This window comes from Haliotis asinina, chromosome 8 (genome assembly GCF_037392515.1).
Source record: "Haliotis asinina isolate JCU_RB_2024 chromosome 8, JCU_Hal_asi_v2, whole genome shotgun sequence".
Lineage (NCBI taxonomy): Eukaryota > Metazoa > Mollusca > Gastropoda > Lepetellida > Haliotidae > Haliotis > Haliotis asinina.
The window spans coordinates 50,517,706-50,535,386 of NC_090287.1; the positions used below are offsets into that span (position 1 = coordinate 50,517,706).

A 17,681-nucleotide genomic window follows, 5' to 3' on the forward strand; every position below is an offset into this window, starting at 1 on the left:
ATAACATAAAAAAATAGGGAGCAGCATAGGGAGATGTCTTTGTGGATGCTGAGACATGGTAGTGGTTCACGGAACACTGACGCTGTTTTGCAAGTATCACTTGCTGGGTGACATTCACAACAAAATAATTTGACTGTGTAGGCATATTAATCTGTGGTATAGCTGTCTGCATATGTGATGGGGGATGTGTAAAAACAATGAGCACTGGTGCTGGGAGGGAATATTATTATTTATTCCTGCAGCTTGAACAACATGTGATATGTAAGGGACTGCTGTGGGCTTTGTGAAGGTGGACCCCTTTGCTCAAGGGCCTTTAGACATTGCTGTAAACATGGAAGATGTTAAAGCTGAGCTATTCGTTTTCTCCTTCTTCTGTACATTATCCAGGGATAACAATGAAGCAGAGAAGAGGGAACACCGGCATTGGGTTTTCTACGACCATCTCCACCAGAAAACAATTACATGTAGTTTGAGTCAGGATAAGGTAAAATTACTGATTCACATTTGAAAGTCATCATTGTTTGAAGTTAGTTTTGGAAGTGTTTGTAATGTTACTCACATGCAGACGGGACAAAGGATTTGCCACAACAAATAGACATATTTTCTTCCACACAAACTTCCTGTTCTTCCATCATCTAATGCCCATCAAAGACTTACTTTAGGTAGAATTCCTCTGCCTTATCCAACTGGTTATCCCGTCTGTACGCCAGGGCCAGGTTGGTGTACACATTCCCAATACTGTGAGGTATGGTTTCAAAAAAGTGCTCATTATACAGCTGGAAATAAAAAAGTTATTATTGTTACACCAGGTAAGTCCTTAGGGGATACAGGGTCACCATTCTGGTCATAACCTTGAAGGCTAGGTCAGGCTTGGTGACATGGTAGTTGATTGTATATCATTGTTTCCTGATGGTATTCATATCCATCACATGGTTGTCTGGTTCATAATATAAGTTTTATAAAAAAAATGGTATTTTACACTTGTCTTGACTAATACTTATTGCTTTATCTCCCTTTCTTCCTGAGGTTGAGTGGAAATCTCTGTCCCTATGTTCCAAAGAACAGTGAGTTTACCACCCAAAAGGGCCTTGTGCCTCCTTTCCCACTGAAAGGCCTACGTGACTGGCACCCATAATGTCAGTAATCAACCACAACTATAAGCTTACAGAGAGGCGAGATAGTGGTTTGAGGGGATAGTTGGCAGGACCGTCAGTGTATGAGTAAAGATAAATATAAAATATAAATTTTATCATAAAAATTGCATATTTTTCTTTATCCTGACTCATACTTGCTGCTTGATTCCGACAGACAGGTGGTGGGTCAGCCACCTACCTGGATTCCCTTGACTGTTTGATCAGTCTTGTTCTGGCTCTCACCTCATGAGGTGACTGCTGCTTGATATGCCCTCTCAACCAGAAGGATATTGCTGCTCTGGGGACTTGTGGCCAAGTGAAGAGTCTCTTGAACCTTCTTCTTCTCAAAGTAGTTGTCTGCAGATAGATTATCAATGTTCTGATGGACATAAGGTCTGGTCCTGTGTGTCATCTGATCCAAGGATGCATGAAAACTGTGAGATATGGAAATGTCTGTCTGGTTGTCCTGGTACTTGGTTCTTTGCAATTAAGACCCAACTAAGCTCAGAATGAACTGCTGGATGGTTACTTGCATCAAACATAGTTCAACTGTAGTCTATCAGATGGATTTGTTGACATTCTGGTAGCTGTAGCAAGTGTGAGGATGAACAGCATCCTCTGAGCTAGCAACTCAGAGTCAGCTTGCTGGCACTTAAACTTCCTCTGCTGATTTTCTGACTTGAAGAATCTCAGCAATGTAATGAGTTCTGGAACTTTGGTGAGTTTCACTCCCAAGTTCATGGTGAGGACTGGCTGTATGTATATAGGGTAGAACATCCAGATGTCTGGTAGCTCTCATACGACACAATATTTCACCACTTAAGGTTGCATAGTCCTGGTTGCTGAGTGTCTGAGAACTAAGTGGATATTCTGTCACTTGAGAATCCACAGCTCTGGTTGCTGAAAACACCCTTATGCATCTCGTGGACTTATGTTGAAAGACAGTCCATAACAGTAGTGTCTCTAATGCTGGTGGACTGCTACAGGGTTATAAAACATCTTTTAGAATTGACAAGAAAGCAGTTTATTGGCCTCTTTGCTGTAGATTAAGAACACACTAAGGTGGGGTTACTGTCTCGCTCCTGCTTCACTGCTTTCTTCGTAAGTGCCATTGCACTCTGTTAATGTATGAACTCAATGAAGAAGCAATGAAACCATGAATGGGATGTCAATATATGTAGTGATGAAACAACATTTTTCTCAATTCATCTGCCACCCATCTTTGTTTGATCAAACATTATCTATGCCATCTGAATATAGTGAAACAGTGCTCCATTTGTGAATGATATTATTAATCTCACAGTAAAAAGATTTAATGCCAGTAATTGTAAATGTAAATCACTAGTTGATAACTGCATACTACATCACAACATACTATGGCTAGCCAACCCTGAATACATAAGAAATAATATTGTCATTAACATAAGAAGTACTGTTTGGAAACATGTAGCTATCGCATATATATCGTGATTGACAGAACGCCTTTGTCCTTGGCTACTGGCTTCCTGAGAATCGGTTTGTCAAGGCTGGAATAGGTTGGTTCAAGAAGATCATAGATGGATTCGTAGCAGATGGGAATCCATCGATGTTCTGGATCAGAGTAGCCCTGTCGCAAATGCTTGTGAGGCTGGTAGCGTCCAGATAGAAGACAAAGTTGATGGGTTCGTGAAAGTAGCTTGCAGATGTTTCTCAGGTGAGTGAGGAGAATCATTCACGAACACAGAGCAGTGTAGAGTTGAAGGGTGAAGCTGTGTAGAGCAAAGGTCCCACTACTAGTTGGTAGGGAACCATGTTTCTGGAAGGTCAGAAGAATAGGCTGTTGTTTTGGGAGATGTCTGTTGAGATCTCGGAGGTAGATGTCTGCAGTGCCTTTCTAACACTGACCTTGGATTCGAGAATTGAAATGCCCGTGAGGAGAGGTTGTGACTACTTTGTCAACAAGCATCCTGACCCTTGCAAAGGTCTGAGGATCTTCTGAGGACATCATTGACTTTGATGATGATTTCAACAACTTCTTGTGGGAAATTCTTCTGATTAGCTAGTTTTTGGAGAGCTGAACTCATCAAGTGATGGGCTTGACACCTGAGTTAGGATAAGTTTAAAATATCAATTTTACTTAAAAAATTACCTATTTTTTCCTTATCCTGACTCATGATTATTATGCTTCCAGAATCCAGTGGAAATGGTCATGGGTCAGGCCACTTTGTGGATTCATCTCCTGTCCTTAGAGACATTCTGTATCCTTCTGTCCTTCCTTCAGCATTTCCTGGATCATCTTTTTCCATAACTTCTACTGTCAGCTCATTTTATCTTCTCAAACATCATGTGTGACTTCAAAAACAAGCCCTCCATTACAGATGATATTGAGCAGTTACCATGTAGAGTGACTGTGGACACCCATGCTCTTAGTTTGTGTGGGCTGGAAGCTCTTGGAGGTTCTAATCCTGCTCCTTTGTAGGCCCTCAGTATAGCGCATCTCATCCCAAACAATAGTGCCATTCTTGAAACTTCTATGGTCGCCTTTGCTAACATGGGGATGAATAGGCGCTTGAATTTTCTTCCCCTTGTATTAGTCCTTTGAAGATAAATCTTCAGGGTTCTGACTGGACACAAGGATAAGTCTTGAGTGTCCTCTGGTCCAAGGATCATAGATAGCGCTAGGACATGGAACTGTCTGTCCGGTTGGCCAGGTAACTGATTCTTTGCAATGAAGTCCCATCTAAGTCCTAGATGTCCTACAACATGTCAGATCTAGTTCATCCAAAGTCCAGTGCATGTATCTCTGAAATCAAAACTGCCATAGCTAGGCCAAGGAGGAACAGAGTTTTCTGTGTGAGTAGCTCACGGGTTGTCTCTAGTGGTTTGGAGATATCACTCATGAGATGTTGTAGAACTATACTCTCCCAAAAAAGAAAGTGTGCATGCCAAAAAATAACACTTAAAAAATATATGTATCATTTTATTTCATGGAAATTTCATTGAATCACATATCAATCAATTTGTGATCAACAAGAGAAATTTCACTACGCTATGAGGAATACTCTTGGTGCCATTGAGAGTTAAAGACACTAGGGGTCAAACACAAAAGTCACACACTCAATATTTGGTATGACCTCCGTCTGCATCGACTACTGCTGTGAATCTATGCCTCAGCGAAGCGAACAGGTTAGCATGTAAGTGTTGTGGGATGTTGTTCCATATTCGGATAAGCTGTCTTTGCAGTTCCATAAGCGTTGACGGTGCATGGGGAAGCCGGAGTAGCTGACGTTTCATTTCGTCCCATACATGCTCAATGAGCAAGATATCGGGCGAATTTGCGGGCCAGGGAAGACATCCACTTGCTGCAGATACTGTTGAACAACAGGAGCCGCTAGGGGTTGGGCGTTGTCCTGCTGTAGAATCATGCCGGTGCCGTGACGTTGCAGAAACGGGACAACAACAGGTGCAAGTACTTAATCACGATATCTGGCCATCAATAATGACCAGCTCAGTTCTGTTATGGGCAGTGATGCCACCCCACACCATGAGAGATCCTCCCCCATATCGGTTTCGCTCCACGACATATGGATCTGCGTAGCGTTCGTTTCGACATCTGTACACTCTCTGTCGGCCATCTGATGATGAAAGATGGAAACGACATTCATCTGTGAATAAAACATGTCGCTACCAGTGTAAGGGATGCCTGAGATGTTGTCTACACCACTGCAGACAAGCACGACGATGACGTAACGTCAAAATCTGACATATTGCAGGTCTCCGAGGATGTAAGCCGTATTCTCTCAGCCGGTTGATTACTGTTTGAGGATGTATCCGTCTCAGGTGAGGGATGTTCCTGGCTGTTGTCGTTGCCGTTTGTCGCCGGTTCTGGAGATGTGTGACACGGATATACCGGTCTTGTGCAGGGGTGGTAACTCGGGGTCTCCTGGAGCGGAGTCAGTCTCGAACGTCAGCATGTTGTGCATGTCGATGGACTAGCCTGTCTACAGTCTTACAGTGGCAGTTGAAATGGTGGGCAACCTCTCTGTGTGTTCTGCCAGCTCTAATCATACCCAGGGCAAGGAGACGTTGATCTATTGTCAATCTTGGCATGGTAAATTGGAGTCGTTTTAACAGCAGCGCAAGTTTCAATGTGAACGATAGGAAGACCTTACTTTTGTGTTTAAATACCCAAGGTTTCACACTGCTGCATGAATTTTCACAGTCTCCACGTGCAAAACATGCCTTTTCACAAACGTGCAGCATGTCATATAATGTTACTGGTACTGATAGCTGCCAGGTATGTTGATAGCACTGAACCTTTCAATCACCTCGTTTATCTAAGATCACATAGATATTCTGCCACTTGAGGATGAGTCGCTCTCACTGCTGTACAGCCTTTCTGCACTGCATACTGTACGAATTTGTGCCACTTGTCGTCGTACAGTTGCAAGTTGCAAGTACATAGCACTATGGTTACAGCTTTCACTACTCTGGTGGAGGGTCCTCTTTTCTTCAAGCAAGTATTGATATGATCCACACATGTAGCTAGAACATTAGCAGGTTTTTGTGAACTTGCATGGTGTGCAGATGGAGTTTCAGGGTTGGACTTCCGAGTTTTTGTATTAGATTGGGAAACCAGACTCTCATTGGCCAGTAGGGAGCAACCAAAGTCAGTTGTAGTATTCAGGTCTGCTTGATCTTCATTAGTACTTGACATGACATGCTCAGTGCATCTGTTGCCCAGGCTTGAGATCTGGTACCGGTGAGACAAATGTCTGTAGTTGTTTGTTGAACCTTGTGGCAAAGAGGTCAATGAGGGGAGATCCTACTTTAATTATGATGAGCTCGAATGCTTCTCAGTGGAGCATCCATTCTGTGTGTGATGGATGAAGTGGGCAAGATATCTCCTATCTCCTTCTCAGCTCCCAGGATGTGACACACTTTTAGTCAAATGATCTATGATGTTGAATAACTCGAAGGTGAGCTGAAGCAGGCTTGGTGATCTTGTTGAGACCTCGTTGAGTTGTCTGTGTGAACCATCACCATTTGGTTGATCAGTGGGCTCCACCAGTGTTGTGTGGTGGAGATCACACTTTCATCTCCAACTGGTTGATGTGAAGATGTTGCTTTTGTTTCCATCACTTCCTGGATGCCACTTCTTTGTCGAGATGCACTCCCCATCCTTGTAGTGATGTGTCAAAGACTAGTTCTTCTAAATATGTCTCTCAGCAGACATTCAACTTGTGAGTCAACAGGTACATCTTGAGACTGTTTGGTAGAGAGATCAGGTGAATGCTACAGAGGTGTCTCACCAGGAAATGCTGCAGTGGACATAATTGTAGTCTTCCTCTCTGAGAAAGGTCCTGCGCTGAAGTGAGTAACCGAGAAGCCACTGCTGTTTGCTGTGGTAACACAGAGATGACTGCTTCTGGAAACATTACTTTGATCTTCATCCAACAATCTTCTGGGGCCACAATACAGTTCTGTGTTGTGCTGAACCTTATTCCCAGGACCTGAAGATTTTGCTTTCGTTCCAACTTTAACTTCATCAAGTTTTAGTAGCCATCCCCATTGTGCAAACAGTTTGATGGTGAGTCCAGTCTCAATTTGAGTTGATTGGCTTCTTGATGAACGTGTATCCCATTGTTTACTGAGTAGACCATGATGATGTAAATAGGTTATGAGGCCAATGGAGCTTGGTCACTCATGTAAATAACTACAAGGCCGACCATATTCAAAAGGGCAGGATGCTCCACTGGAAGTGTCGACCTCTGAACAGGAATCTCAGGTATTTTCATGACTCTCGATGAATCAGGATGTGCAGATATGTGTCTATAATGGCCAAGTGATCTGCTGGATACACAAGTTGCCTGTACTGAGGCAGGTGAATCATCTTGAATTTCTCTGGCTTGAAGAGCTAGTCTTGGCTGAATCTCTTCATGTTGTATACCAACCGTAATTTCTCTTTTGAGCTCTTCTTGGGTTCCAGGAAAATTGTCATGTAGAAGCCATGTGTCAGATAATGTTAATCTATCACTTCCATGGAGCTCTTGGTCACCAGAGGGTTGATGGCTTCTTCTAGTTTTTCCGCCTGGTCCACATAGTTGAAGACAAATCGGTCACAAGGTGTTATGGATGTATGTATGTCCTCTCCCAGAGTAGCCCCAGTTGTTTCTGGATGAGCGACAGGAGGAACTGTTCTCACCTCTGAAGCTGGAATGAAGAACGATCTGAATACCACAAGTGGCTCTTATAATGATGAATAAAACTTATTTCATGTGAGTAATTATTAAACATGGGGTAGGAAATCTGAGAGCACTACCAAGTGAGGAAATGTGAGTGTACCTTTGATGGTGACGGGGTTTTTTTGACATGAAAAATATTTTTTGATCCGAAGCGAGGGAAGTATGTTGCCAAACTTTGCTCACATATAAGAAGACTTGTCATATTCTCTGTGCTGCGCTACCCTGTTTGCACTACGCTTTGCCTATGGCTCAATCTACCATCTGCATGGGGCCGTTGAAGGAGAGTGTGACAAGCATGGCAAGTCACATGACTGTTCTGGTGGGAAAGGGTTCAAGGGAGACAACTTGGGGATGAGTGAACTTTCACATCCTCTTCAAGGAAACTACCATGGATTAAAGTGTTCCACTATCATTCGCATAGAAGAAGGAGACAAGCATAATAAGCATGAGTCAGGAGAAGGTAAAATTATATATTTGTTAAATAAACATTCAGATACATGTACACAATATTTATACTGTGAAGTAATAGAATATATAGTGACTAGCGGTGACTACTGAGGTGGAAACAACTATTGTGATGGTGATAGTCTTTTGAAACACACCAGTGATAGTGTATTGCCACCAACTATTGCAATACCATTGCTATGTTTTTTTACTCTCCTTCTATTGTCTCATTTGAAGTCATATCCCAAATGAATGTACAGTTTATTTGAAACAAAACCAAGTTGAAGAACTTTCAGTTTCTTTAAGTATCTCTTTTGGAAACTTGAAAGCCAGATCAAGTAAACAGTTGCTGCAAGTCTGCTACAAGTCTGCACACTAACATCCTGTATTTTGCATTAATCAACAGTAGTCAACCATCAATAGTTTTTCATTCTACTATCGATTAATTGCTATCAGAGACTGAACAATTGTAATCCATCGATAGTTTGATGCATCATTACAGCCCCAGTAGTAATGCATGAAGAGCATACAGGGTGTGGACCAGAAGCAGAAATATGATATCTGCATTGTTCACGGGGTTGTATGTCTCACAGCCTATCTGCAAATAAAGTGAGATAAACAAGAAATTAGATAGGTATAATTAATAAAAGTACATCATTATGATTGTCAAAGGATATAGGAATCAATCTACAGCAAACTTTTTAACCTAAACATATATGAGAACAAAGCTGTAGAAGGGACTTGAGGTGCAAACCCAGCCGTTTGGGTCGGCGATGAAGGAAAGAGTGACAATATGGGTACCGGTCAAGTGGGACTTTTGGTGGGGAGGAGGCAAAGGACCCTGTTTGTGTGAGTAAACATACAGGCAGAAGTTTCCACTCAACCTTCGGAAGAAAGGGAGATGAAGCAATCAATATCAGCGTGGATAAGGAAAAATTTTGGTTATTTTCAATCAGTCATCATTAAGCTAAAATAGTGTTGGGTATGGACAATGTTGAACAACAAACAACATCTTGATATTCACAGGAACTACATTTGACCGTTTCGTCAACATATATTTATTGGAATGCATGGTAAATCTTTTCATGGCCAACACAAACAAATAAGTGGTATGTAATTGTTAGTAAACTTACCTCTGGGTTGTGTTAGCCATTTTCTTTTCACCTGGAGATGTGTTACAGACTATCCTTAAGGTTAAAAGGAAATTAATTTTATTTTTATTAAGAAATTATCGGAAGTTGTCTACCTGTAAATGATCCGGAAGTGCTGAGTTACCTCCCTTGATCTGCTCAACCCATAATCCCCTGGAAGTAACGCTTCATACTTTCCGAACATCTGGCTTCTAGAATTATATAGTGGGGAGGTTCAAAAGAATGTCTCAGGAGGGTGTTCAAGGTACAACCCAGAGGTAAGTTTACTAATAATTACAAACAGTTTGTATTTTGTAATTATTAGCATAAGTGTTCCCTCTGGGTTGTGTTAGCTAGAATACCTTCACCCTGAAGTGATTATCTGGTGAGGGTGAGACATGAAAGATTCCTGTAAGATATAAGGGCAGAACTGGGCATATATTACTATTTCCTAGTAGACATGTTCATGAAATCCAAGAGATGATGATGTCACTACCAGCCAAATAAAATCACTTCCGGTCGTGTGATATCACTTCTGGTCACATGACGTCACATCCTTCTTTGCCCTTGATACAAGGCGATGAACTCAGTGAGCACCCTACAAGGAACACTGGAATATCCCTTACATGGAAGTAATATCAAGAGTATGTAGCGCAGACACACAAGCTGCCATTGCAAAGGCCATCAAAAGAGCAGTCTTATAAGAGAGGAATGTCAATGGAGTAGATTCAAATGATTCAAAGGGAGCTTTGGTGAGAGCATGCAGAACCAAACAAGTCACATTTAGCAAACACTGATGGAGTTGTGAGATCCTTAAGCCAAAATTAGTAAATCAATCTATGCAGAGTGGCAATCTAGAGAGCCAACAGCTAGTCCTTGCACATAACAAACTGAAGCAATGGTGGAATGGCAACTCCAGACTTCTGTTTCCTGTTTTCACGAAGATAGAGAAAGAAGTCAGCAATCACAGGGATTGAAATGGCATTTCCAAGGAGCTGTCGCTGTCGTCGCCATTGGCAGAAACATTTCCATCATGAATCATACAAGAGAGCTGCTGAGGATTGGACAGACTGAGAGATGGCATCCATAGCAGAAGGGGTGAATCCCTGGACATCCCAAACAGAAGAACCCTGAATTAGAAGCACCAACCACTGACCACAAAACGAAGATAATGTTGGGAGCATGGATGGATGGAATGTGGTGGTAGGCTGCCTTCAGATTCATTCTGGTAAACTTCGAACCCGGTTGAATAACGTTTTGAACATTCCTGAGAGATTCCATGGTAAATGAGGGCGGCCAGTGGAGAAACTGGTTGTTACTTTTTTTTTAGATTGATTATCATGTGCATTTCACCGAGGAACATTTGGAAACGAGGAACACAGGGGATTAAGGGCATACCCAAGGATGGAATCTCCAAAATGATGTGTTTGGCTATTAACTGATTGATTGCCTGCATAGCTGCTGAAAGGTGTGGCTCCTGTAGTGCAAACCTGTGGTCTGTTGGCAGGCATGTTAATTGGGGACAACAATGGTACTGGAATTGACATCCGTGGCAAATGAAGCCATGGATCGGTGGTGATCTGACGCCAATTGTCCAGATATTGAGACAGTTGGCTTCCAGCAGGAGAAGCAACAACCGGTCTGTTGAAGTCAATAATCAAATTCTCATCAAGGGACATATCCTGATCGTATAGTACTTAAGGGTGTGATTCCACAATAGAATGAATCAAGATATCCAAGATAACGAGCGGAAGGCCTGAAAACTTCTTTGACCTCTAGCTCTGGTTGAAGCTGAAGAGCTACCGTGCTGGGACGAAGAAGGTGAAGGAACTGATGAGTTTCATGACCTCTCAAGGGCGAGCCATTGAAAGCATGGGGGAGGGCAGGAGGAGCCAGCTGAAGAAAATCTTCGTGTCCTGAGGCGAGGCTCAGCTGATTGAGATTTGGCAGTCAAGGCAGATGAAGGTTTGGCTAAGATTATGTGACAACTGAGCACCCTGGGATGTGATAGCCTGGCTACATTTCCCACTGAATAAAGACGATTCCACAGGTTGTTGAAACAGTTCATCTTTGAAAGAGAGTAATGGGTACGTTCCAACACACCAAGTCTGCCCATAATAGAAACCTGTGCTTGTGTAACATCTGCGACTGCTTGGTATATTACATCCAAAAAGTAGTGTGCAGATATAGCCACCATAGTGTCTTCCTTAATGCCCACATAATCTTTAAACACAGGAGGGAGAAATTGGCAAACACCACCTGCAAACCAGCTGATGTAAGACAGACAATCGACAGATGAGTGGGCCTCTTGGTTGTGGGAAATGGTATGCAAAACCTTCGGGTTAAGGCAAAAACGTCCTGATCCAATTTTGGAAAAACTTGATCATGTACTGCATGGGATTGCTTGTGGGTTATCCTCTGTAAGGTTTGGTGAACTCACGATTTAGCCAGAGTCTCGTTAAAGGAAGCAAACGCCAACCGAAACACCGTTGAATGCAGAAGGGACAGCTTAGGTACAAGCTGTGGAGATAACCAACCCAAGGATCCAAGTTCAGCTGGAAGATCAGTGGCCGGAGGAGGCAGCACTGTACAAGGTTTGAGTTGATGCATGAGGCCAATCTTCTCCATATAAGACCATCCAAAACACAATCAGAGGCAGCGAAGTCCATGGAAGGGATTGTTAAAATACTCTCATGCACAGGTGATTTGGCATCTGTAAGAGGATACACACTGAGGGATCTCATTGGGAATGTGAAGATCTGAAGCCATGGTACCATTCCCCATGCTAGTGTGAACCATTCAAGCAGACCTTAACCCTTGGGTCCCATCTGGGACAGTTGGGTGTATAGTCAGATGTGTCTGTGTTTTCCCATGGTCTCAGACAACAGTAGGCAGAGTAGCCATGGCCATTGGGACGATCACCACGGGGAACACAGATTACAGCCTTAGAGCCTTGGATGGAAGGTGAAGCTGAACAAGAACTGGTAAAAAATTTCTTAATTTGCTTCATTTTAGCCATACTATGTTGTTCCAAATCCTTTACGGCACAACTGAAAGAGAAACTTAAATCATCATTCATAACATTCCAGTCTAACTCCCACAGATCCTGGCACAATGGGCAACAAGACGTAGGGGATGAGGGAGAGTCCGGGGAATATGAAATGCACAAAGAGTGAGGGTCCTTCTCCGTCTTTTCCCAACTCTTGTGTTAGGCTATTCCAGGCTATCATTAGGTGGATGACCTCTGTGATTAGTGTTTGTGCTCAAGTATGGTCATTTCATTCGTCTTACATACTCTGATCTCCATGTTTTTACTGAAATGTGCAGCTAGGTCCTCTGTGATGTTTTTTCACTCAACACTTTGGGTAAAAGAATTCATGTAGATTTGCTTGTGATTTGTGGAAGAGTTTGTTCCGAATAAACGTTGTTATACTTTAATTCTAGAAAGAATGATAAATAAAAAGATGACATACTGTGTACAGTGGTATGGTCTTACCTTAATATTCAAAAGTGTCTTCACTCAATGTACTGATATACCAGGTACACATCCTATAACGGCATAGTGTAATAGTGTACTTATAACTCATATATTATACATGTATTAGAGTATACATGTCGTTGCAAACAAGGTCAAATATGTTATTATTTGATGTGTTATCTCAACATCCAGTTAATGATGATAACATTTTCCTGTAACCATGCATGCAAAACAAGAAACGTATGTACCATTCAAATACTGCCATGAACGCATCATATGAAATAATTTATGCTGGTATATTTACACAGTTTACACATATGAGCATGAGTCAAACACACTTCACGTGGTACGAAAGGTAGTGAGCAGGTGTGGTGCTGAGCAACTACATACCAGATAACAACTCTTTCAGTTTGTTTTTTTGTTCTCTAGTGAACAAAGTTGTCATGAATGAATCATCACATGACAGTGCCATCTACAACTTTGACAAGACACTGGTTATAGCCACCCCAACCAAAGTTAGGCCACAACGCTTGGGATTACGGGGACTTCTACTTCAACAATGTCAGTTAAATAATTTGATTTGATTTGATTGATTGATTGATTTGATTGATTTGATTGAGGCCCAAACACAGAAGAAATATTCCTTCATTTTTGTTCAAAATGCAGCAATTTGAAGGTAAGCATTCACTATTTGAAACATCAGAAGAGAAAAAGACTCAAAAGGAAAGCCCATGAAAAAGAGTGTTACATTAATTTTTAACAATATCACTTGATTGATTGCTATTGTTGAAAATGCACTTCTTATATTCCCTTGAAAATCATAAAACTGCCAGGCATCAAACAGGTATTCCTGAACAGTGTCTCTGCACAAATTTGTTACAGCGTGTATCTATTTATCAAGTTATTCAAATGTAGATCACTTTCAGTATCTTTATTTAATGATCTTTATTTTTATTGAGTTGATATATGTCTGGTCGCTTTCTTATTGAAAGATTATTGAAGTTAATGTTTATTATCGAGAAAAATGAACTGTTCTGAATACAAAGCGATTTAATCACATATTGGCATTAATTCACACAGAGTCAGTGACATTTTTGATTATTTCACGTCTGAATATAAAAAAGCATGGGGCAAGCGGAAGATGAGAATGCAGAAAAAATAATTTACTCAAAGCCTTACGTTTAAATACATGACTAACGTGTATGTATTTCATGATTTGTGGATGTGTTTTATGTATTTTATGGGAGACATAATTAACTAGCCATGGAAGGTAACGGAATTACGTATTTCAACAGGGACAAGGCTGAAAATAATTAAATGATGTGCAAGGTGCCCTCAGTCAGTAATGGAGCACAGTCTAAGGGAAACCACTCTTAACAAAGTCATGAAATTAACTGCCCTTGATATTCCTATCAGGTCACGGTCGAATATCTCAAATGTTTATCGACGTGCCTCAACAAACATGTTCCTGATGTAAAAGTAAGTTGTTCCCCGGACTAATGTTTGGAGTTAATGTTTGATTTTTAAATATTTGGCTTGGGAAAACACAATAGCTTGTAGAATCCCGTTGTGAAACAATCATCATGTTTTTTTTCAGCAGGGTACGTTTCCCAAGTTAACGATTATATATGTATATACACAGGACAAGTTAAATTCTAACACCTATGACTACAGTCTGGAGACTTGCATAATTATCGTGTTTTGTGTTTCTCTTGAAACTTTATAAACCAGATGGAGTATCAAGGTCAATGGCGCTTGTTTGATAAAGGACAACGGGGCTGCACAATGATGGGTTGATCAGACGGTTCGGAATTGCGTAATACACTTACATAGACATGGTGCTATGTTTAGAATAGGGTATCCCAGTACTGACCAAGACTTGCTGGCTTAGCCACCTCATCGACGATATACACACAAGGTTTAAGGATGTGATACCTGTTGCTTGTCTTTTCGTCAATGTTCTTCTCTGCATCTTTTGAAATATATTTAAGGAGCAGACAATCATTTTTGCAGTAGAGGAAGCTTCCATTTCATGACATGCACATAAAAACTGCTGTAGCGATCGGCAAATTGAGTAAACAAAATGGAGATGGAACTTTGTTTGGTAATAGCTGCTTCTTCAGTAATACCCAACGCCGCTCTGATCAACTTCTAATCATTTTAACAAAAACAATATTTTTCTTTTAACCTTAAGGACAGTCTGTAACACATCACCATGTGAAGAGAAAATGGCTTTCCAGAGGGAATGTTTAATTGAATTGAATAATTGCTAAATTTTGCAGATGACACACCAGAAAAACACAGATTTAGAGTTATCTCTCTTCTATAAATTTTAAAATGTAGCTCACTTGACAGTGGGGTACATTGAAAATAACAGAAGAGCACTTAGCCAGTCAGAAAATGACACGTATGTGTGAGGTAAGACAACAACCTATGCCCCCCTCGTGACCAGTGAACAATTTATAATGGAAAAAAAAAAAAGTACCTTTTAATATAATTACCTCTAATGCTCTCTCAAATTGCTTTACAGCCTCTTTTGGATTCTTCTTACCAAGACTGACAAGACCAACATTTGTCCAGCCATCTGCAGCCCAATTCATATTCTTGTGTTTCTCATGAATGGCAATAGAGTCTCTGAACATCATTTCAGCCTATAAAACAATTGACAGATATACAAAGAGAGCACTGTCAATACTGAATTCTCAGGGGAACATCCAATGTAACAGAAGAAGCTGGTATCAAACTATACACACAGGAAACCAGAATACAAGATAAATCTTATGGATAGCATCTTCTTGGTTTATTTTCCACAATGTTTCTGGGCTATTTCTTACCTCTTTGACACTGTTTCATTATCCACCTGATGAACTTGCCCAGAAATGTTGTGAAAATTAAATCAAGAACTTGACCATAACATTTGTCTTGCATTACCATATCAACTTCTAAATGCCTTTGAAGAATCTCAGGAAACCTGAGTATAATATGATGACTCCAGGTGAGATGACTGAGTCAGAGTACAAGCTCACAGTGACATGTGTACAGATCCCTGATTTCATGATGTATAGGTAGCGATATTCAATGAAATCAGTAGTTGAATAAAACAATAAAATCAAAAGAATTACAACACTTTGTTACCTCAATATACTGCTTCTGATGATAGTACACAAGACCAAGTCCATTGTAACACCATCCCATTCTCTCCTCTCCTTTCTTTTTATCGATCTCACCACTCTGTACACCCCTGAAAGATAGCAGTTGGGATCACAGCAGTTTTATTCACGTTTCATACAGTTGTACTTTATTCCAGCACCAAGAGTCCTATGCTACAAAAATTTAATTTTCTGAATAAAATTGATATTTCAACCTTATCCTGACTCATGCTTGTTATGCTTATCTCGTCTCTCTATGAAAACAATAGTAAAACATTTGAAATCCTTTGAAGTCCCTTGGTGTACAATCACACTCACCGTGTAGCCTGCCTTACTGCTGGTGCCCTCATTGATCACATGACCGGCCATGCTTGTCACTATCTCCGACTCTGCCCAACACCTGAATCTACAGGCTGATCCACCATGCCATATACTGGGTAGGTTGGAAGGGCTTGACATTATGAGTCAGAATGAGTATAAAATATCAGTTTTATTCAGAAAATTACATATTTCTCCTTATCCTGACTACTTATTATGCTTACAGAATCTGATGGAATCAGTGGTGGTCAGGTCATGTCCTTGATTCTCTGGCTGTCTTTAAGTACGTCCTGTATTTACCCCCATGGGAACTATATTGGCACTACGTAGATCCTGTTCTTCCAATATCCATCTGTTAAATCGTGGGGACCACAACGTGTCAGACATCTCTCCTCGAGATGGGAACCCTGACATCTTCGTATGGATATATAGATATACTAATGTCCTGCTAGCTATCTAGTGCAACTTTAATTCAACATCTTCCCATCAAGACAAGGTGAGACCCTTCTTCATGTATGATTATCTTCGGTTACAAGGACAGGGTCATAATCACTCATACTTGTCTGTTCAAGATGTGTACATGGACTCTCAACCATTTACTCCTCACAGCGTTGGTCGCTACAAGTCACATGATAAAGGGTGAGATTTTAGCTATAATTGTTTCTTCTTCCAACAAGTTATTTATAGCAACTCTTTCTTCCTGATGTCCTCATCATAGAGTTGTGACCCTTCTCCATGTACTCGTATGTTCCATATATTCACAGGGTCTTAATCACTCATGCTGGACATGTCTTAGGTGTATGCATGGAGTCTCAACCGATTGCTCATCAGAACATGCATTATCAACAGGTCAATGAGATTTCCACTCAGTGGCTTTGTGGAACCATCAGTTGGTCGAAACTGGTGAATGCTGTAGATGTCCTTGGTGGTGATATCTCTCAGGTAGTGTTTGGCAAACACTGTGCAAAAGCAGTCCTCCTTGTGAGTGAGCAATTTTCATGTAGAGTGAGTGATGATGCTAGTACTCAGTGTGGATTATAGGCCTCTGGAAGTTCAAGTTCTGCTGCTCTGCTGGCCCATAGCATAAAGGTTCTCATCCAAACTGGGAGAGTTGTACATGAGATTTCCATACGTGTCTCAGCAGATAAGGGGATGCAAAAGCACTTGAACTTTTGTCTCCTTGTTTTAGTTCTTTGTAGATATATTTTCACTCCTCTGATAGGGCACAATGATAAGTACTGTGTATCTTCTGGGTCATGGGCTGTAGATAGTGTCGGGATGTGGAACTGTTTCTTGATTCTTAGCAATAAAATACCATCTAAGTCCTAGATGTACAATATCACTATGTCCAAAGTCAAATCATGCCCAACCTTAATCGAATGTGTTTATTGTGTTTACATCCAAGCTGCTGTTGTTACGGCAAGCAGAAACAGAGTTTTCTGTGTTGTTACTAATGTAAAGGCTGTCCATTGATGTGGCTCATATGTATCACTGGTGAGATGCTGCAAATCAACATTCAGATCCCAAGCTGGTGCCTTAATTTCTGTTGTTGGTTTAGCATTCTAGAGCTACTAGTTCCAGCACTTTTGTCAGCTTTATCCCTGTTTTCATGGTGATAACTGTGCTGACAGTGGCCATGTACGTTGATAGCTTTGAACATTCCAGTCATCTAGACTTTCATAAATGACATAATTTGATGCTGTAAAGCCTTTCCGCTTTGCATATGTCTCAAATCTTCCAGTAATACGATACCGTTCTATGTACTCATTGTTGTAGAGATGCTCTAATAAGCTGTATTTTCAAGC

General features: G+C 41.0%; 1 protein-coding gene across 1 annotated transcript in view; it reads right to left on the reverse strand.

Annotated features, from left to right (window-relative positions):
* The window catches only part of LOC137293467 (TPR repeat-containing protein DDB_G0287407-like), an 81,967-nt gene that overhangs the window by 23,215 nt on the left and 41,071 nt on the right, over positions 1-17,681 (reverse strand). The window contains exons 19-21 of the mRNA XM_067824021.1: positions 15,545-15,650; positions 14,911-15,060; positions 658-776 (exon numbers count right to left, since the gene is read on the reverse strand). Coding sequence (XP_067680122.1) covers positions 658-776; positions 14,911-15,060; positions 15,545-15,650 — 375 coding nt within the window. The remainder of the gene's footprint in view (positions 1-657; positions 777-14,910; positions 15,061-15,544; positions 15,651-17,681) is intronic.